Source organism: Thalassophryne amazonica, chromosome 22, assembly GCF_902500255.1.
Source record: "Thalassophryne amazonica chromosome 22, fThaAma1.1, whole genome shotgun sequence".
NCBI classification, from domain to species: Eukaryota; Metazoa; Chordata; class Actinopteri; order Batrachoidiformes; family Batrachoididae; genus Thalassophryne; species Thalassophryne amazonica.
The window spans coordinates 26,283,779-26,306,683 of NC_047124.1; the positions used below are offsets into that span (position 1 = coordinate 26,283,779).

The 22,905-nt window shown below is 39.4% G+C and overlaps 1 protein-coding gene across 1 annotated transcript in view; it reads left to right on the plus strand.

Annotated features, from left to right (window-relative positions):
* Nucleotides 1–22,905, plus strand: part of ano6 (anoctamin 6) — a 45,043-nt gene that overhangs the window by 19,851 nt on the left and 2,287 nt on the right. The window contains exons 3-18 of the mRNA XM_034163515.1: nt 3,298–3,426; nt 9,154–9,219; nt 11,132–11,419; nt 12,628–12,741; nt 12,878–12,993; nt 13,088–13,222; nt 14,013–14,118; nt 14,967–15,027; nt 15,337–15,482; nt 15,678–15,755; nt 15,841–16,069; nt 17,065–17,234; nt 17,368–17,465; nt 18,740–18,870; nt 18,960–19,165; nt 20,280–20,485. Coding sequence (XP_034019406.1) covers nt 3,298–3,426; nt 9,154–9,219; nt 11,132–11,419; nt 12,628–12,741; nt 12,878–12,993; nt 13,088–13,222; nt 14,013–14,118; nt 14,967–15,027; nt 15,337–15,482; nt 15,678–15,755; nt 15,841–16,069; nt 17,065–17,234; nt 17,368–17,465; nt 18,740–18,870; nt 18,960–19,165; nt 20,280–20,485 — 2,279 coding nt within the window. The remainder of the gene's footprint in view (nt 1–3,297; nt 3,427–9,153; nt 9,220–11,131; nt 11,420–12,627; nt 12,742–12,877; nt 12,994–13,087; nt 13,223–14,012; nt 14,119–14,966; nt 15,028–15,336; nt 15,483–15,677; nt 15,756–15,840; nt 16,070–17,064; nt 17,235–17,367; nt 17,466–18,739; nt 18,871–18,959; nt 19,166–20,279; nt 20,486–22,905) is intronic.

Genomic DNA, 22,905 nt, shown 5'->3' on the forward strand with positions numbered 1-22,905 from the left:
AGTCTAAAAAAGAATATAAATTTATAAATGTATCAGTATTTCAATTACAAGATAATTTGCATCACTATTAATAGCTGACATTTCATCATATGAATTTCAATTGGTCACATACCTGTGTGGGATGCTTTTGTAGGATTTTCTCAGCCAGACTGTTGAATATCTCTTTCCGAGAGGGGTCATCCAGATGGGGTAAAGACTTGAACCGAGGGTCCAAGGCAGTGCTCTCATTCAGGAACTGTTGAAGACTAGGATCTGAATACCTCCCTTCAATGTTGGTTGCTATAGCAGATTTAACATCCTTCACAATCTGTGAATCTGTGCCAGTATGTTTCATTGTTGTGAGAATGGAGTGTTTGAGTGGCAGGATCATAGACACAGTGGGCTGCTGTTCTGAGCTCAATAGAGTTGTGATTGTTTTCATGGGCTTCAGAACCTCAACCACATCCTCCAGAACAGTCACATCTTGATCAGAGAGTGTGATGAGATCTTTGGCATTCTTTTTAACATCTTTTTCTGTGAGTGCAGAATAAACAGCAGCTTGTTGCTCTAAGTAGCGTTTGAGCATGTCATAGCTGGAGTTCCACCTTGTAGTGACGTCTTGAATCAGCTTGTGAGGAGGAAGCTGGAGCATCTCTTGTTTGGCCTTTAAGACAACTGCTGCAGTCGTGCTCTTATGAAAGAAGGTGACGACTCTCCTGACTTTGCTCAACAGACGAGAAATCTGGTTTACTCCCAACCCCTTCTGGGATGCCAGGTTTACTGTGTGTGCAAAACACCCTATATGCGGTGACAATCCAGCTGCATTTGAGGCATTGACAATGTTTTTGGCATTATCAGTGGTCACAGGGATGGTTGTATTTTGTTTATCCAGTTTCCATTCTAATACTGCTTCCTTTAGCACTTCTGCCAAATTATCACTTGTGTGTGATTCATAGATAGGGCGAGTTTGAAGTACTGGACTTTCAATCTCCCAATCATTATTGACGTAGTGTGCTGTCACTGTAATGTAGCTCTCAGTTGCTCTTGAGGTCCAGCCATCTGTTGTTATGGCAACTAACTCCGCAGTGCTTAGACCCCTCAAAACTTTTTCTTTAGCATCTTCATACATGGAGGGCAACAATTTGGTTGTAAGATGCGATCTGCTGGGAATACTGTAGCGCGGCTCAAGTACGCTAATTAAATGTTTAAACCCAGCGTTTTCCACCACTGAATAAGGCTGCAGGTCTGCTGCTATGAATAGCCCTATAGCGTTAGTTATTGCTTTAGCGCGAGCTGAGGTCTGTGCAAGTTTCATTACAAACGAAGAGTCAATAGTTGGCTGGACCAATGATGATGTTTTTCCAGCCAAATCAACATCTTTGTGATGACGGCGAATGTGTCCAGCCATGTTCGTTGTGTTTCCCGTAGCCGGGTAAGGCACACGCGTGTAGCACATTTTGCACACTGTTGTCTTCTTGTCGACAACACGAACTCTGTTGACATAACTCACCGCGAACGCAAAATATTTCCATACTGCTGATTTAAGAGAAGCAGGAGCGGCTTCCAGCTCCAGTAAGGCGTCCTTATCTGCACTTGCCATGGTGACATACTCTGCAGGTTAGCAAACTAGCGGCGTCGGCTACAGTGTACTGCATCGCGTGCGTGCTTGCACAGCTTAGGGGGCGGGATCGTCGATCCCCTTTTTGACTTCGAGGCTCGAGACCATGACGTAATTTCGATCGATTTCGATGAAATATCGAAATCGTGACACCCCTAGTGTATGTGTGTATATATATATATGTATATATATATGTATGTATATGTATATATATGTATATGTATATGTATGTATATGTATATGTATGTATATGTATATATATGTATATATATGTATATGTATATGTATGTATATATATGTATATGTATATGTATGTATATGTATATGTATATGTATGTATATGTATATATATGTATATGTATATGTATGTATATGTATGTATATGTATATATATGTATATGTATGTATATGTATGTATATGTATGTATATGTATATATATGTATATGTATATGTATGTATATGTATGTATATGTATATATATGTATATGTATATGTATGTATATGTATGTATATGTATATATATGTATATGTATGTATATGTATGTATATGTATGTATATGTATATATATGTATATGTATATGTATGTATATGTATGTATATGTATATATATGTATATGTATGTATATGTATGTATATGTATATATATGTATATGTATATGTATGTATATGTATATGTATATGTATGTATATGTATATGTATATGTATGTATATGTATATATGTATATGTATGTATGTATATGTATGTATATGTATATGTATATGTATGTATATGTATGTATGTATGTATATATGTATGTATGTATATGTATATGTATGTATATGTATGTATATGTATATATATGTATGTGTGTGTATGTAGCAGTAGTTTTTTAGCAATAGTTTTATTGTACAACAAAATTAGCGTGACATAGACCCCACCATCACTCCACCAAAAACAACCAACAAGCAAACAAAACAATCCAACCTTCAATAGAACAGGATGCTGTTCAGTTTCTCACCATATGCAAATTAGATGTGACTACATCACACATACTTTTAGCAATATTTCAGAGAGTGATTAACTGCTTCCTTTTTTGTTTGTTTTTTGCAACACTGCTTACACGGACCATGCGGACGCATCAGACTGAGCACAGGCCGGCTCAGTGGGCATGTCTATCAGAGCATTGTTACATATGTCACTTAACTCTAAAACGGGCTGTTTAGGTGCAGTTTTTCCTTATGTCAGTTTATTTTGTACGTGCACACACATAGAATTGTGAGAGTTTGAGGAATGTTTCATTTTAAACTCCATGTTAAATATAAATGGAAACGTTAAATGAAAAATGTATTTACTAGAAAAGGACCCCTTTAAGTATTTCTCAAAATGCAGTCATTTTGATAGTTATAGTCACATGAACAATTTCTGGACATATTAGTGCACGAACCAATGTAAATAAAATAAAATAAACAATACAGTGTACTCATGAGACGTTTTGTTGAGCGAGAGAAGGATGGGTGTGTGTGTGTATGTGGGTGTGTGTCAGAATGCTTGTTGACTCTTCCTTGACCACAGGTTAAACAGCATATAACCGGCACAGAGCATTGCACGTTCACACGCGTCTCTGACCTCACTGTCCACCATGTACCACATAATGGAGGAGGACAAGGATGAGTTTCAGGCTGCAGACTTACCGCATAAGCCTTGTTTTTGTCCCCAGACAGAGTTTAACGACAAACCCGACTCCTTATTCTTCAATGACGGCGTGCGCCGCATCGACTTCATTCTGGTCTATGAGGACGAGGAGAAGAAGGAGTTCGAGAAGAGGCACATGTTCCAGCGGCGCAAAGTAGGTTCTTATATTTTTAAGGGTCTTCCCCCCCACATGCCGTAGCCAGTGGGCCTGACCTCACTAATCAGTCATGTGACATTTGACTTGTGAGCAAGATAACTCCAGTTGACACCACCCGATTGACACCAAACTGAGAGGATGGCTTTCGCTCAAGGACCCCAAGAAGCCTATTTATTTTGGGGTCAAATGATCAAAGATTAAGGTCACTGGCACATACTATGTAAAAAATGTGGGTTTATTAATTTGACATGTGATGTTGTGTGAATGTAAAACAAATGCAGAACAAAGTGAATCCACAACAGCACAACTGACTCAAAGAGGCACAAATTGGTATTTTATTATTACTCACAAATGTCATAAGTGCTGTATGTTTTATTCCTCGTGCAGATATTGACTTTTGAGTTTTTCATCGCGGTGCAGGACTTTATGTTAATTGCACGTAAGGAGTGACGAGAAGTTCCCTGTGGAAATAAGGAACATCAGTAGTTCATTTACTTCACCAAATTGTTGCCAAGCAAATTGATTTTAAACAAGGAAAAGTGACACCACGCCCACATTTCAAAGTAAACTGTCGTCAACAATAAAATAGTTGAAGTCATGTCTGGAAATTTGACCTTGACCTCTGACCTTGATTGTTGACTGATCCTAACCAAAATCAATTCACTTCTTCCTGTACATACAGTTGCGTCCATACGTGTTTAGACAGTTTTGCCGTTTTTGTAATTGTGTCTCTGCACATGGCCAAACAGTGCTAAAAAGAAACCATCAACATGTGACCGCGCAAGAAGGTGACTCGTGAGGGAAGCCACCAAGTCGCTGCAACAACTCTGGAGTTTTAGGTTTGTGTAGTACATCGAGAGTTGAACAGCTTCATTGTGAAGTATCATGTACTACAACCCCAGTTCCAATGAAGTTGGGCCGTTGTGTAAAATGTAAATAAAAACAGAATACAATGATTTGCAAATCCTCTTCAACCTATATTCAATTGAATACACCACAAAGACAAGATATTTAATGTTCAGACTGACAAACTTTATTGTTTTTGGGACAAATATTTGCTTATGTTGAAGTGGATGCTTGCAACATCATTCTGACCAACTGACAGTGGTTTTCTGAAGTGTTCCAGAGCCCATGCGGTAAGATCCTTTACACAGTGATGTCGGTTTTTAATGCAGTGCCACCTGAAGGATCAAAGCTCACGGGCATTCAGTGTTGGTTTTCAGCCTTGCCGCTTACGTGTAGAAAGTTCTCCAGATTCTGTGAATCTTCTGATCATATTATGGACTGTAGATGATGGATTCCCTAAATTCCTTGCAATTGAACGTTGAGAAACATTGTTCTAAAACTGTCAGACTATTTTTTCACGCAGTTGTTCACAAAGTTGTGATCCTCACCCTATCTTTGCTTGTGAACGGCGGAGCCTTTTGGGGATGCTCCTTTTATACCCAAACATGACACTCACCTGTTTCCAATTAACCTGTTCACCTGTGGAATGTTCCAAACAGGTGTTCTTTGAGCATTCATCAACTTTCCCAGTCTTTTGTTGCCCCTGTCCCAGCTTTTTTGAAACGTGTTGCGGGCATCCATTTCAAAATGAGAAAATATTTGCACAAAAACAATAACGTTTGTCTGTTTGAACATTAAATATCTTGTCTTTGTGGTGTATTCAATTGAATATAGGTTGAAGAGGATTTGCAAATCATTGTATTCTGTTGTTATTTACATTTTACACAACGTCCCAACTTCATTGGAATTGGGGTTGTAGAATCTTCTTAAAGAGAAGACGCAAAATTTCAGCTGCAATTCCTCAGAGTGTGTGTGTGTGTGTGTGTGTGTGTGTGTGTGTGTGTGTGTGTGTGTGTGTGTGTGTGTGTGTGTGTGTGTGCATGAGCCTAGAATTGATCCGTTTTGGTTTTTATGAAATTCCACTCCACCGTGATGCTGTGACTTCTGGTGCAACAGTCTAACGTCACACTTTGCACCGTTTCTCCATTCGCAGGAGAATGTAAGGCCTTCAAAGTTGTCTCGATGTCTTGGTGGCTTCCCTCACTGGTCACTCAGTCTTTGAGAACTGACCACTTCAGATATCTTAATTGTTTTGTATCAGTTCTGTTGTGTACACAGGCAACATAATAAAATAAATGTCATTGTCCAATTACTTATGGACCTAACTATAGGGCCAGCACACCTGCTAAGTTTGATCAATATCCGATTATGCATTCTTAAGATGTCTTGCAACCATGTAAATGTCAAGATGAAGGCAATCCTAAAAGCGTACGCCTCCGGTGGCGTTCCTAATCCCGACAGCTCTCAGGAGCTTAAGCTTCCACCAGCTTTATGATTTCTCCATGATGTCTTGTTTTGATGCATTAAATAGCCTGTTATTATGTCATTATCTGCATACGGTTGCATTTTCAGTAGCTTTTTATTTTTGTTTTTATGTATTTAACATTTTTCTTGCAGAAAGAAATAGCAGCAGAGGTCATTTGTCGCTACTCATGTCTTTTATAATGCCTGTCCATTGATTGATGGGAACTATAAGGCGTGCACACCCTGTAGATCTACACAGGCTGGTATGTGAAGTGTGTTAACCGTAACTCTCAGGCTCTTTTGAAATGTGCAGCGACTCCCTGACTTTGTTTTTGTAGCAACAAACCGGAGTTGCAAAACATTTGTGACTCACTCATAGCGTTCGACTACACAGACACTGTGTGTATTCTTGGCATCGCCTGAATTTTTCTTCCACCTGAAACCAAAGTTGATTAAGAGAAACAGTGCACATGCGTGATTTTTTGGAGTGCAAAGCGTTCCAGAAAGTATTTACTCCAGCGGGACTGACGGACAATAACAGTATGTATTTATTCAGAAAGACACAACTCTTAATAGGAAAGTTGATACTATACTGACCGACAGGGTTGGACTCACTTTTGCCTTCAGAATTGCCTTAATTAGTCCATGAGCCAGTCATCAATTTTGACCTAATCGGTACCACGTAAGGTGGCGAAACGACACTTAGAATCCAGCCTCATTGTATCATGGCCTACACAAAAATGTATGATAACCATCCCAGGGTGGTAGCTGTAGCCAGCTGCGGGTCAATGAAGAATTACACAGAGGTCAAAATGTAAAAATGCGTCAGTCATGTTGAAATCTATATCACATTATTTGTCTGATCATATTCATTCCAAAAAGGTATAGTTTGGACTATCTATGACTGAATATTCAGGACTTATGGGGTAAAAACAGCAAAAATGGTGACAAAGGTCAGTTTCAATTTGTACAGGGATCAAAAGTTAAAGTTGCTCCAATTTCATTAAAAAATTATGCAAGTTATTGGTTGAAATAAAAGAATAAATGAAATAGTTTTGATTGTGTTGAATGTTTAGTCTCCAAAGTAAAGGTCAAACAAGGTTGATGTCCATTGGATTCTATGACATGTGATAACTAAGGATGACAGATGGTGCTATTTCTTTTTAGAACCCTGTTAACCCAAAGAATAATTACTTAATCTGATTTTAGTCCCATCCAAATGCATCATTTCACACATCCTTATGGACTGTAGGTTCCCACATCAGGAGAGATTCCAGCGCCTTTTCCCTTCTGTGAAACTAGCCATAGAAATTACCAAAAGTTGTACTAATTCTGTGGGATTAGTAAATACTCCGTCATATCTTGAGGAGAAGGAGGTTTCTGCCCTAAGACACCTCAAGACGCATGATAGCTGAAAGAAGGAGCAACAATTTCCCATTTTGTCAATGCATTGGCGTGCCACTTTATTTGTACCTCTTCATACAATTCACAGACCTTTTATTTACCTTTTTATTTAACAGCGCGGCCACGCCCATTAACCTCACAGGAGTTCTGACGGGAAAAGCACCACAGCAGCTGAGATAGCTTGTCATATGCACAAAAGGAATACACATTGGCAATCACCCACACAGGGGCCAAGACAGGAAACATCAGTATCCAAGACAGCTTGTTATATGCATAGCAAGAATACACATTGCTAATTATCCATGCAGGGGTCGAGACAGGAAACATCCAAATGCACGTCTCGGCATGTTAACACACCTGCAGAACAGAGGACACACTCTAACCACCATTGTTGACACTTTGGTATGTGCTTTGTACATGTGGGCGTGTTACCACATACCAATTAGGAAACACAGTCAGTATGGTGAATTATGTCGATTATGTGTTGAATGTCCACCACAACAGTTAACCAACAGCAGTGGTTTAATCATCAAGACAATTAGACAGAAATGGAAAAATTAAGATGGTCAAGTAAATGAGCCATCAGCTCTAAGGTCAACTTTACACAGGCCTCAGTGAAGTTGATCTTAAATCAATATTAACCAAACTGAATCATACACTCACATCTATAAGTATCTGGACAGTGACTGTTTCTGTATTTATGACTCTATGAACCACAGTAGAGTTGAAATTAAACAGTTAAGATGTGCTTATTGTGTGAATATCACATTGACCATTAATGAATATCAGCCATTTTTATGCGCAGTCCCTCCAGTTTAAGAGGCCAAATGGCCAAGTGGACAAATTATGGGTAAGGTAAGTCCCTTTGGCTGCTCCCTTTTGTGCACATGGGATCATCACAGCAAATCCAAGGTGGATCTGCATGTTGAATTGGCACTTTTTATGCCGGATGCCCTTCCTGACGCAACTCCACATTACTTAAAGAAACAGGTGGGGTTTGAACCGGGAACCTTCCGCACTGAACCCACGTGCACTAACCATTTGGCCACCATCCTCTAATACAAATCAGCACAGTTTTACAGCAAGTTTTCTTTAGAAGAGTCAGAGGGATTGATACATGTACATTTCCAAATCACTGAAGATGTCTCAGACTTATTCAAACAATAGGGTACTGTGTGTTAAATCTATCTGGAGAAGGGAGTTTTCAAAAACTGGGCAAGCGTTTAAGAAGGATTCGAGTGAGGAAAGCCACCAAGACACCTATAACACCTCTTGAACTATACACCTCTGAGGCTGGGATTGTAGATAATTGAGTTATACACTTTCACACTTAAGTAAAATGGAGAAAGTTGTTTGTTTTTTAAGAAGACATTAAATTTTAGCAAAAAATTCCCAGAATTTGCCAATTAGTTATGACTTCTGAAAATAGTGGCATGGCTGTAATTATTTAAGGGTTAATGCAGTATTTTTGTTAAAGCCCTTCTCTAACTGTACAGCTGCACTACAAGCACATCTTGGTTATTTCATTTCAAATAAGTATTTTGTTAATACAAATCAACACATTTTTACACCCAGTTTTCTTTAAAAGAGTCAGGGGATGGATACATGTACATTTCGAAGTCACTGAATATGTCTTAGACTTTGTTTACATCAATTATTAACAAATTGAAACAGTAGGGTACTGTGTGGTGAATCTATATGGAAAAACTGGGCAAGCGTTTAAGAAGGATTCGAGTGAGGGAAGCCACCAAGATAATTATAACACCTCTTGAGCTATACACCTCTGAGGCTGGGATTGTTTAAAATTGAGTTATACAGTTTAAATTTATTGTGAATGTGTACAATGGGGTAAGGAGTTGGACTACCAATGCATAGACCTGGGTTCGATTCCTGGTCACACTACCCCTCTGTAGAAAAAGGCAGCACAGAAACTTTAATAATGGTCAGATACATTGTTGATCTTTTGGACAATAGGCTCATTGAGTCCATTTCCTGTTCTCTGCTCCTTAGCGACGGCGAGAGTATTTTGAGGCCAGCCTGATGAAGATGGGATTGGAACTGGAGGCCACGAGATCTGTAAGTCGATCGCACTCAACACAAACAAAGTGGCCACATGGGAATGCAGGAGAAGAGCAGAAGATCAACATGACGTAAAGATTGATGCACTAGAGCTGCTGTTATGACTGACATTTATGTGACTGAGAAGTGGTCAGTCTGTGGTATCGTAAAACGATGAGCTACATTTATAAGCCAGTCATACGCCATCTCTGCACAGCCATTTACATTAAAGACCAGACCTCTGCTACTCTGATCACTTTCAGTTATTGGACTCTTAGCATCACTTGATTAGTTTGACAGCGTTTTTAGATTTAGAAGTGTTTATTTCTTGCTACCTTTTATCAAATACATGAGAAACACATTTGCTCTCTGATTGACTGTCACCATGCTTCCCAGCATCTCTTGCACAAATCAGGGGGTGCCTCCATGTGATCTATGACGTCGCTATCATAGACTGAATGGGTCGCTACCATAAGTAGCGACCAATTCTTTTGTTCTTTTGAAATTTTCACCTTCGGGGGAACTATTTATTCATTTTTTAAAGACAACACAACTTTTGATAATATTGACAACATTATGAACCCCCTGTTTAAAGGATAATAAATAGAATTATAGTGGTGCCAAAGAAAATTCTTTTTGTGAATGAAATCTTAAAAACTTCAGAGGCTGTACAACTTTAAACTGTAAAACATCAAACCTCAATTATATTTCTTTTTCATAGGGGTTTGGTAATGAAATGTTACGAACTATTGCCATTTATATATATATATGTCGGCAGATGTCTCAGTAGCATAAAGTTATTTACTCCCTAATATCTGTATCGTTTTGGCCTCAAAAATTCATATCAGTCAAGCTCTAATTAAAGATATATGACCACTAAGCTTTTTAAAATTTAAGGCATAGTGATGTCATAAATCACTTTGGGGGGGTAGGCTTTCCCTGACCTGTGCAATGGATGCCGGGAAGCACACGGTGACAGCCAATGAGTAGTGAGGCACAGAGACATCTGCTGGCTGGTCTCTCTTTCTAGCTGCTTATCCAAAATGGCAGAAACTCTCCAAAACCGTGGCGTTTCTGTGTAAATCTAATATGTTTTTCATATATTACGTAAACATTATTGAGAAATAAATGCTTCTAAATCTAAAAATGCTGTTTTTGCAACCCGATAACACCTCTGAGATGATTTACAAGACATCTCACGAACGTCAGTGTGCACATTACGTGTGCGCATCACCTGAGGTCAAAGATAACTTCCGGTCTATTCGAAACGCACATGCATTAACTCTTACAGACAGCATAAGAAGGAAAATAAAATATTCATTATGGAATTCCCCCAAAATAAATATATTCTTTTAATTAAAATTAGCTGTAATTTTGCAAGATGTTTCAAAAATAAATCTGCATTTTAATGCGTGGATGTCATCAGAAACTAAATTTTGTCCGTTTCGGGAAATTTGGGAGGCCGTATACCTTTAAAAAACTTGTTGTGATATGTAGACCTGATGTGGCTTCGACAGCCTTCAACAAAGAGCACGAACTGGCAAGAACAGACACAAAAACACAAACCTTATATATTAAGACAGGTGATAATGAAACAGAGACAGGTGTGTGATTAAAAATAAGAGACAGGTGTGTGAAGATGAAGAAGAGACACCAAACAGGTGCACACACAGGGAGAAACAATAGAGGTGATTGGACGTAAAGTGGAACTGAAAAAGCAGTGACAGGGATATGACCAAAAAACATCAACAAAAACACAAATAAATCCCTAATAATCCGCATACCGACCCAATAATCTGAACGCTAGAAAATAAGTAAAGCTAGCCTTCAGTCATTCGGCATCTGGAGCTCGGTGTGACAGAATACTTTAAAAAGACTCAACAGTCCACATCCAGCCCCACTTCAGAACCAAACCTTTGTGTTTCTGTAGGTAATAGATGAAAAGCTGTTGTTTGTCAAGGTCCACATGCCATGGGACGTGTTGTGCACCTACGCTGAAGTCCTACACATCAAGCTTCCTATCCAGCCCAATGACCTGTCCTCTCGCCCTTCCCCTTGGCGCTACATCTCCTGGATCACAAAGCCCTTCTACCCTAGCGAGGACCTGATCACCAAGGAGACTGAGTTCTTCACGGCACCCTTTGAGAAAGATCGCGTAGAGTACTTCTACGTGAAGGACAGAGATGTCTTCTTCACTCCGTCCATGAGGAGCAGGATGGTACGTCCAAGCGCTCTTATTCTTTTATTTCAGACAGTCTTGGAGTTCTGCAGAATGTTAAAATACATTTGTGGTTGCTGTGTGTATGATTTATTTGGAAAATGGGTGAAAATTATTTCTCTATACCTCCTGTAGAGTTGTAGAGCAGGTACGTACGTATGGGATAAGGTTTTGGGCAACTACTGTTGACCTCGGTTTGATTTCTTATCGCGCTACCTGTCTGTGTCTTTGGACAAGACACTTCAACTGCATTGTCTCAGGTGACCCAGCTCTAATTGGTACTGGCCTTGGCTGGGGAAGTAACCTGCATCGGGCTAGTATCCCATCCATGAGGAGTCGTAGACTCTCATCCGCTTTACTCTACCGAATCCTGAGATAAGCACCAGCATCAACAGGCCTCAGGGCCGATATAGGACTTAATTTCTTCTTCATGTAGAACAGATGTTACAACATGGTTGTTACTGTGACATTTACATATTAATGAGGTGGTTGTTGACTAAGGTTCATTCCACGCAAAATCACCCAACAGGCTAAATCTTACCTCCTCAGATCTTCAGTAAATTCAGAATGTATGTTGGTTATGACCCCCAAATTTGAAATCTAAAATTTCAAGTAAAAACAAATTAAGGGTTTCTGAGATAGGAGGCATTGGTTGGTTGGTTGGTGGGGAGATTGTTTATTTGTTTTTTGGTAAATTTTGCGAAAAGGGGCATGGCCGCCAAATTTGAAATGACTGTAACTCCTGAACCAATTTTCCGATCTGGGCAAACAAGGTATCTTTGGAAAGGGGAAAATTGCCATTTGAAATTTGGGCACCACACCTTTTTTTCATGGAATTTCCAAAAAAAAAAAAAAAAAAAAGATAAATAAATTGTAGTGCCTGCTTTCTCTCTAACACTTAATCCAGTTGACCTGAAATTTTAGGTTTGAGGTTTCGCGATCATAACCTACAAATATTCTTAATTTCATGAAGATCTGAGGAAAGGAGGTTAAGGGCATTGTCGGATTTTGTATCCCAAGTTTTGTTTGTGAACACTCATTTTTCAACTTGACACTTACGTGTACTGTTTGTGAAGTTTGATGCTGTAACTTTAAAATTTTCACTTTCTAGTAATATACTATGATTGTGAAGTATATTAAATAAACAAATGTGGGTCGTGTAACTACATCTTGGCCACAGTAATGTGAACGCCGTCTTTTTGTACCAGGCATATTACATCTTGAGCCGTGCCCCATATGAAATACGAGGGAACATCAAGAAGTTTGGGATCACGAAGCTGCTGGGTAGTGGCGTGTACAAAGCTGCTTATCCCCTCCACGACGTAAGTGAAGCTGTTTGCTGCAGTTCTTTGTGCAATGCAACTATGAGGGGACACATTTGTGGAGGATTGAAAACTCTGTAATATAGCACATTTTTTTATTTGTTTGTTTGTTTTTTTTCCCTGCTGGCTCTTTTAGTGCCGGTTCAACGTGACGTCCAAAGAAGAGGGCTGCCCCAACGAGAGGTTTCTGCTCTATGAAGAATGGGCTCATCCCAAAAGCTTCTACAAGATGCAACCGCTTGACCTCATACGGTGAACTCAAGCTTTAATCTTCAATCGTCAGTTGTTTACACCACAAGTAAGACTTTGGAAAAAAAAAAAATCCCACATCATCTCTTTCCAACAGAAAGTATTATGGGGAGAAAATCGGCATTTACTTCGCCTGGTTGGGTTTCTACACAATCATGCTCGCACTGGCTGCCGTTGTGGGACTTGGTTGTTTCATTTATGGCTACAAAACACAAGACACCAGCACTTGGAGGTACCTTGATTCCTTTCCTGGTTTTTGTCCAAAATAGCATGTGTTACTGCCTCCGCCAACAAAGTTGAAGGAGGTTATGTTTTCGCCCCGTATGTCTGATTGTGAACAGCCTGGAGCCCACAATTTTTCAAATATCATTATGAAATTTTTACTGATAGACAAGAACATTAAATTTTCAAGGTCTTTGGTCAAAGGGCAAAGTCAAGAAAAATCTTTGAGAATTGGAAAAATCCCTATTTTTTATCATTGAAAGAATTTTCAGAAATTCATAACTCGGTCAAAAAAGATCAAATTTCTTTCATATTTGAGAGCAATGTGTAGGACGGTATCCTTCATCGACTGACAAAGTTTGATTCAGATCTGACTAATATTACGGATTTTGTGGCCATTAAAATTTAACTTTGAAAAGCCCATTTAATGTATATTTTACATTATATTTTAATCAAACGTGCTCCAATCACTCTCATATTTGAAAGTGAGGTGCAGACTGACACTCACTATCACCTGACAAAGTTTGATCTGGATCTGATCCAGATTGTGGATTTTGTGGACATTTGAATTTAATATTGAAAAGCCCATTTGGTGGTCATTTTGCATTATGTCTCAATCAAAAGTGCCTCAATCACTCTCATTTGTGACAGTGAGGTGCAAACTGGCACTCTCAATGAATAGACTAAGTCTGATCTGCATCTGATCTGTTTTGGACAGCGGATATTTGATTTTAACATTGAAAAGCCCTTTATATATATATATATATGTCTAATTTCTGTTATGTGATTGAATGCTTCAGCAAAGAGGTGTGCGACCCGAACATCGGAGGAGTGATCGTGATGTGTCCGCAGTGTGACAGGGAGTGTACGTACTGGAGGTTAAACAGCACATGTGAAGCGTCAAAAGTAAGTGGTGTTTAATTTCCACAAATCTCACCTTTATTTTGTCCTCATGTTATCTTCAGTTACAACTCCAAATCAGAAAAAAAAGTTAGTACTGTGTGGTAAATCTGTGTCAAATAGGTAGTTCTCAAAAAACTGAGTGACCGTGGTGGAAGGAGACTAGTGGGGGAAGCCACTAAGACAACTCTGAAGGAGTTACAGGCTTCTGTGGTTGTGGTTGGAGAAAATGTGCATCGTGAAACTTCTGTCAGTTGTATCACCTGTTATAAAGCTTCATGATGAAGTGGAATTGAGGATTTTCTTAAAAACAACATGCAAAATTTTAGTTTGCCAAAAGGCACATGGGAAACCTAAGCCTAGATTTGATCTGTGTTCCTGTTTTCCCGTCCTTCTGTACTCCACTCATATGTGAAGCTGTGAATGGTGATGCAACTGGCAAATGTTGCACCATTTCCATTTTCTCCAATCAGCCTATAATTCCTTCAAAGTTGTCTTGGTGGCTTCCCTCACTCATCTTCGTCCAGCTTGGTCGCTCAATTTTTGAGAACTACCTTCTTGTCACAGATTTAACATACAGTACAATACAATTTGAATTTGTTATTACATTTCTTTGTTGTGTTTCTTTTTTGTGCACATTTTCAATATTGTCCCAACCTTTTCTGATTCGGGGTTCTATTTTACCGTCTCGGTTTTAATTCTCATTTCATTCACAAAATAATGCTTCTCTTGTGCATACAGTTCATATTGTATGGAACGCTATAGAATGGTCCAGTAATTTGCATTTTGTGTTTGTGTAGGTTTTACATTTTCAGATGGATTCAAACTGTATTTTTATTTTTGTCCCCCCCCAGAAACTTTGCATATTTGATAACTTCGGAACATTGGTGTTCGCTGTTTTTATGGCAGTCTGGGGTAAGTCTTTAACAGGATCCACAATATACGTAGTGAATGTTGCATTTCCAACTTTTTACAATAGTCTAAGTCACATGCAAATACAGTCAGGTCCATAAGTATTTGGACAGTGGCACAGTTTTGTGATTTTGCACCACGGTGGAATTGAAATTAAGGAAGCAATTTGGTCTTTTTGTGTAGGATTTCACCTTCATTTCATATGGTTTAACAAAAATATCACTTTCAAATTTAGGAGTTATGGGCAAACATTTCTGTGCAGAAGCTCCTGTTTCCTCACGGTGCGTTTTTCTTCTTGATCTTTGACTGCAGTTACTTTGTTCCTGGAGTTTTGGAAGCGCTACCAGGCGGAGCTGGAGTACGAGTGGGACACTGTGGAATTCCTGGAGCAGGAAGAGCCGCCGCGTCCAGAATATGAAGCCAGATGTATCTATGAGAGGAAAAACCCCGTAACACAGGTAGATCATCTCATTTTAACAACTAATGTTGCATCATATAGATACAAACCTTTATTTTGTGAATAATAACCTAAAGACAAAAACAACAAAGAATAAAGATTTTAAAGTGATCTTTTTTATCGTTTGAGTTTTTCTTGGTAAGGATAATCGTTGGAGGCTTACTCTGTACTTTAAAGTGTTTTTTTTACGATTTAGGTGAAGGAGAAGGTGCCTTATACGAAGTGTGGACGATGCCTTCGGGTGTCTATCGGAATGGGAACAGTTTTATTTTGGGTAAAATGACAGAACTTTTCCCGTCTTGCTTGGAAATCTCTTCTGTATCTTGTATTGGTTTTACATCATCTCTTAATTTCTTTAGATTCTATTAATCCTGGCGTCCATCGTGGCCATTATTGTGTACCGCCTGGCCGTGTTCTTCACCTTCTCAGCTAAAATGAGAGCTCAGAACTTGAAGGAGCTGGAGCCATTTATCGAGTATGTGACACCTCAGATGGCCACATCTGTCACAGCCTCCATCATCAGCTTTGTCGTTATCATGATCCTCAACATCCTCTACGAAAGGGTCGCCATCTGGATCACAGATTTCGGTGAGCGTTTGGAGCAAACCGAAATCTTAATACGGTCTGTTGTACCTGCAGTAATGGCAAATGTCCACCGGGTGGATATATTGCTTCATTTCAAGAACCTTAGGACACGATGATGACCAACCTGTTGCTTATAGTGGTAGATTATACTCTATGTACCCTGTAGAATGAAGTGAATGAGTAGATAGATGAATGAGTCTGCCCCCTTCAGTTTTAACGATAACTCAAAAATTTTAAATGATGTTGTCTTGTAAGTCTATAAACTAAAAGAGCATATAATGAGAAAAATGGGTTGAATGTTAGTTTGGTTTGCAACAAATCAACACAAAAACTAACCTTGTTTTGGTTGTGTAATATACTATAACCCCAAATAAAAAAAATTGTGACAGCATGGAATATGCAAATAAAAAGTGATTCTATTATTTACTTTGACTTTATTTTCATTGCAGACAGCATGCACCAAAGATAATTTTCAGTAAATATCCATTCCTGAATTTAAGGCCTGGAACATTTTTCCAAAAAAAATAAGGTGGGATGCAAAAGCATTTACCACTTTAATGTTGCCAATCCTTGTCATAACACTTAAAAGACCTTTTGGTATTGAAGATAAAAGTGATGAAGCATTTCAGGTGTTATTTTCAGGTCAGGACTGCAGGCAGATCAGTTCAGTGTCCATACCTTCTTCCTCCACAGCCATACCTTTGTAATGTGTGCAGAATGTGGTTTTGCATTGTTTTCTTGAAAAAAAAAATGCATGGACAACCCTGGAAAATACACCTGCCTGCCACCTGCTGGACATATCTGATATTGTTGCAGGGAAAAAAAATTATCACATGCACAATGGAAATTAGGAGCGGGTGTGGTTGAAGTTATATGTTGCATGAAACAATCTTTTTGTGAGTTTCTTTCATTTCCAAAGCCTCAGCCTGTTTTCTTTGGAAGCATTACTAATTTTGTGCTTGTTTCATCTTATATTCTCCTTTCTGACACAATAACAGAGCTTCCGCGGACAAAGACTGAATACGAGAACAGTCTGACTCTGAAGATGTTCCTGTTTCAGTTTGTCAACTATTACTCCTCCTGTTTCTACATCGCCTTCGCCAAAGGAAAAGCTGTTGGGTATCCCGGAGATCCTGTTTACCTCTTGGAAAAATATCGGAATGAGGAGGTACGCTTTTTATTTCATGCAGTGCGTGTATCTTCTACCTCTTTGTGTTTATATCTTTAACAGTTATATTGTTAACAGTTATCAGTTATCTTTAACAGTTATCTTTAACAGTTTATATTGTTGTTTGTTTTAGTGCGATCCTGGTGGTTGTTTGATTGAGTTGACAACTCAGCTTTCTATCATCATGGGTGGAAAAGCCATCTGGAATAACATCCAAGAAGTCTTACTTCCGTAAGTAGTCAAAATCAAAAACCTCTTTTTTATTGACTATGTAATTAAAAAAAAAAAGAGGATCCTTGGCTAAAAGCCCCGTCTGGCTGGTAAATCACCAAGGGCGGAAAAGGTCCTTAATCCTAAAGTTGCTCCCAGTGTGTAGTGAGCGCCTTGCATGACAGCACTCTGACATCGGTGTGTGACTGGGTGAATGGAGGCATTACTGTAAAGCACTTTGAGCTTCTGGTATAGATGGAAAAGGGCGATATACAATAGTGTTCAGAATAATAGTAGTGGTATGTGACTAAAAAGATTAATCCAGGGTTTGAGTACATTTCTTATTGTTACATGGGAAACAAGTTACCAGTAGATTCTCACAAATCCAACACGACCAAGCATTCATGATATGCACACTCTTAAGGCTATGAAATTGGGCTATTAGTAAAAAAAAAAAAAAAAGTAGAAAAGGGGGTGTTCACAATAATAGTAGTGTGGCATTCAGTCAGTGAGTTCGTCAGTTTTGTGGAACGAACAGGTGTGAATCAGGTGTCCCCTATTTAAGGATGAAGCCAGCACCTGTTAAACATGCTTTTCTCTTTGAAAGCCTGAGGAAAATGGGACGTTCAAGACATTGTTCAGAAGAACAGTGTAGTTTGATTAAAAAGTTGATTGGAGAGGGGAAAACCTATACACAGGTGCAAACAATTATAGGCTGTTCATCTACAATGATCTCCAATGCTTTAAAATGGACAAAAAAAATAACAAAAAACAGACGCGTGGAAGAAAACGGAAAACAGCCATCAAAATGGATAGAAGAATAACCAGAATGGCAAAGGCTCACCCATTGATCAGCTCCAGGATGATCAAAGACAGTCTGGAGTTACCTGTAAGTGCTGTGACAGTTAGAAGACGCCTGTGTGAAGCTAATTTATTTGCAAGAATCCCCCGCAAAGTCCCGCAAAGTCTTAGTCTTGATGCAGGATAGTTGCAAACCCAGACACTCCAATTGCTCACTCAGCTTCTCAAGTGCTCCAATCAGGGTATCCATTACAACAAAGATCACAGGATCAGTATTGTCCATGAAGTCGAGGTCAGGAATAAGCCACAGGTTTCTACATCCTGACCCAACACTCTGGTCATGCAGGCACTGAACAGATACCAACTGAGGGTAAAGAAAATCCCCCAAACAGAAAAAAAAATTATTTAAAGGAAGCCTTGATGTTACTTGAAGTTGCACATTCACGCTTTCCGTGATTATACTGAGTCCGTGTGTTAATTCAACTGTTCCACAGGTGGGTGAAAAATTTGATTTTCCGTTACTGTACCCGTGTGAGCTCCGAGAAAGTGATTCCTCGCTGGGAGCAGGACTACCAGCTCCAGCCCATCGGGCAACTCGGACTGTTCTATGAATATCTGGAGATGGGTAAGAAGAAAAAAGTCTTCTACAGCTCGTCAGTCTTCCACACTCACAGATTTCAACCTGACTCTTGCTGTTATTATCGTCTCTCGCAGTCATCCAGTTTGGCTTTGTGACCCTGTTTGTGGCGTCATTCCCGCTGGCTCCCGTCCTGGCTCTGGTCAACAACCTGTTTGAGATTCGGGTTGATGCTTGGAAAATCACCACTCAGTTTCGCCGTATGGTGCCGGAGAAGGCTCAGGACATAGGAGCCTGGCAGCCAATTCTTCAGGGTGTCGCCATCGTGGCTGTGGCAACAAACGTGAGCCACCGCTAACGACAAAATAAGACATCAAAATTGTCATGTTACTAACTCCAGTTTTAAAATACACTACGTTTAACAGTCCTGCAGTAAAGCCTAAATTTGTCAAACTTATAATGCCCATATTTTTGAGGTGTTAACAGTAGTGGGCAGTGTTTAGCTAACAGCTAATTGGAAAAGCTAACTTTTTTGTGAGTGGATTAGCTTTTTGGCTAACTTTGAAAACCATTAGCGGACCACTTAGCATCCACTAAATTTACTTCTGCTAACTTTAAATCTGCTAACATATTTGAATAAATTTTAATGGTCAAATACAACTGTAAACCATAAAATCAAATGTTTTTTTTTTCCTTGTTGGATCTTATACACTAATCAAATAAGCGAAATTGACACATTGCACAAAGTCAACAAGCTAATATAATATTAAAAAATTGTGGTTTGCTGTTATCTGTAATTTTAGCTAAATTCTTTATTGGTTTACAGAGTTAGCATTATAACAGTTAACTTCTCACTTAATAGATTAGCAGTTATCAAAGCTAGCTTGTAGTTTTTAGTTTAGCTTCACCCACCACCAGGTGTTCATGTGTTGTAAGATTTATTGACTAGTTCATCAACCCCCATTTCTATGCTACATAAACTGAACAGATTATTGCTGCATTCAGAACCCTCAGAGGCTCAGAAGACCTGATGGAGACAAACTATTTAGCCTATAACAGTAGAGCTAGGCTAATGCTATGTTTGGGCTAAATTAAATCAGCAATTACGTTTTGCTGATTTGTGGTGCTGTAAACTTAACTAATTGTACATAGAACATCAAATATATTACATATAGCAGGAATGTCCTGTTAAAAATTATTTTTTTAAGAATGCATTTTCAACATTAGTAGCGTTGTTTCACTAGACACAAACATAGCTGTGACGTCAACTCGGGTCGTTCAGTTTCTTCACGAGTTTCCAAGTGAAATTTCTGGCCCGACAGAGCATTCAAGGCATTTTTCCCAAAGATAGAGGTCAGAATCTCCAACCTTCCGAGGATTTTGAATGAAACATAAGTCATTATTTGCAATTTGTGGTGAAAATTTCCCATTTCCGTGGCTTCTTGTTGCCTCAACAGGCTATGATCATTGCATTCACATCAGACATGATTCCGCGGTTGGTCTACTATTGGTCCTTCTCTGTGTACCCATATGGAGAGCATAGTGGCCACACCATGGAGGGCTACATCAACAGCTCCCTGTCCATATTCAGCATCGACGACTTCTCAAACCATAGCAAGCCTCTCTACACACCTCACTGGTTCAGCAACCTCACCACCTGCAGGTACGGAGCTCAACCAGTCATATTCTGTTGGACAATGTCTTCATATCCTACTGGCAGTCATGTACTTTTCACTTTATGTTACTGTTACTACCACTTTTGTAACACACATTTACCTCTAACATTTAGTTTTTTAGTCATGGGTGTGTTTTGGGTGTAATATGATTTACACCAATCACATTGTCACCTGCCATTCTCTCTGAGAGCCAGGTGTGCTTGAAACTGTTGCATTACTGTTTAGATGGTGGATTTGGAAGTGTGAGAGGAGGAACTAGATCCGCGCATGAAAATAAATCAGTTCCTGGAACAGCACCTAGAGTTACCTCACGCTCTACTCGACTCTTCCTTGACCCAAAGCCTAGCTCTTGAATTAATCAGAATAAAATCTGTAATGTTTAAGTTATGCTGTCCATAGAGGTCCAAACCAAATGAAAATCATCACCTCTTTCTTTGGCAGAGGTACTAAAAGCATATGTTCTCGGCTTTGGTCAAATCTTCGGTACGTACAGTGAGGAAAATAAGTATTTGAACACCCTGCGATTTTGCAAGTTCTCCCACTTAGAAATCATGGAGGGGTCTGAAATTTTCATCTTAGGTGTATATCCACTGTGAGAGACAAAATCTAAAAAAAAAAAAAATCTGGAAATCACAATGTATGATTTTTTTTTTTTTTTTAATAATTTATTTGTATGTTACTGCTGCAAATAAGTATTTGAACACCTACCAACCAGCAAGAATTCTGGCTCACACAGACCTGCTAATTTTTCTTTAAGAAGCCCTCTTATTTTGCACTCTTTACCTGTATTAATTGCACCTGTTTGAACTTGTTACCTGTATAAAAGACACCTGTTCACATACTCAGTCAATCACACTCCAACCTGTCCAGCATAGCCAAGACCAAAGAGCTGTCTAAGGACACCAGGGACAAAACTGTAGACCTGCACAAGGCTGGGATGGACTACAGGACAACAGGCAAACAGCTTGGTAGAAGACAACAACTGTTATGATTATTTATTAGAAACTGGAAGAAACACAAGATGACTGTCAGTCTCCCTCGGTCTGGGATTCCATGCAAGATCTAATTTTGTGGGGTAAGGATGATTCTGAGAAAGCTCAGAACTACACAGGAGGACCTGGTCAATGACCTGAAGAGAGCTGGGACCACAGTCACAAAGATTACATTAGTAACACATGATGCTGTCATGGTTTAAAATCTTGCAGGGCAGCAAGGTCCCCCTGCTCAAGCCAGCACATGTCCAGGCCTGTTTGAAGTTCATCAGTGACCATCTGGATGATCCAGAGGAGGCATGGGAGAAGGTCATGTGGTCAGATGAGACCAGAATAGAGCTTTTGGGAATCAACTCCACTTACCATGTTTAGAGGATGAGAACAACCCCAAGAAAACCATCCCAACCGTGAAGCATGGGGGTGGAAACATCATACTCTGGGGGTGCTCTTCTGCAAAGGGGAACAGGACGACTGCACCGTATTGAAGGGAGGATGGATGGGGTCATGTATTGCAAGATTTTGGCAAACAACCTCCTTCCCTCAGTAAGAGCATTGAAGATGGGTCATGGCTGGGTCTTCCAGCATGACAATGACCCCAAACACACAGCCAGGGCAACTAAGGAGGGGCTCTGTAAGAAGCATTTCAAGGTCCTGGAGTGGCCTGGCCAGTCTCCAGACCTGAACTCAATAGAAAATATTTGGAGGGAGCTGAAACTCCAAACCTGAAAGATCTAGAGAAGATCTGTATGGAGGAGTGGACCAAAATCCCTGCTGCAATGTGTGGAAACCTGGTGAAAAACTACAGGAAACATTTGACCTCTGTAATTGCAAACAAAGTCTACTGTACCAAATATTAACATTTATTTTCACAGGTGTTCAAATACTTATTTGCAGCAGTAACATACAAATAAATTATTAAAAAATCATACATTGTGATTTCCGTTTTTTTTTTTCTTTTAGATTATGTCTCTCACAGTGGACATGCACCTAAGATGAAAATTTCAGACCCCTCCATGATTACTAAGTGGGAGAACTTGCAAAATCGCAGGGTGTTCAAATACTTATTTTCCTCACTGTACATCCTTTGTCCAAAATCCACCACCATCTGCCCTTCCACATTCCTTCTGGTCCCTTCATCAATATGCCTGTTGAAGTACACTCCAGTCACCACTCTTTCACCCTTGGGTACACTCTTGACCACCTCATCTAACTCACTCCAGATGTTTGAGATGGTTTGGACAAGTGCAGAGGAGGAGCCCAGGGTGCATAGGGAGAAGGAGGCTGAGGATGGAGCTATCAGGCAGGAGAAGAGGGAGGCAGAGGACAAGAAAGAAACAAGAAGAACATGTATTTGTTTTAAGATGGTGTGTCAGCATTAACCACATTCTAAGCTAGTTTTTGCCTATGAAATATCC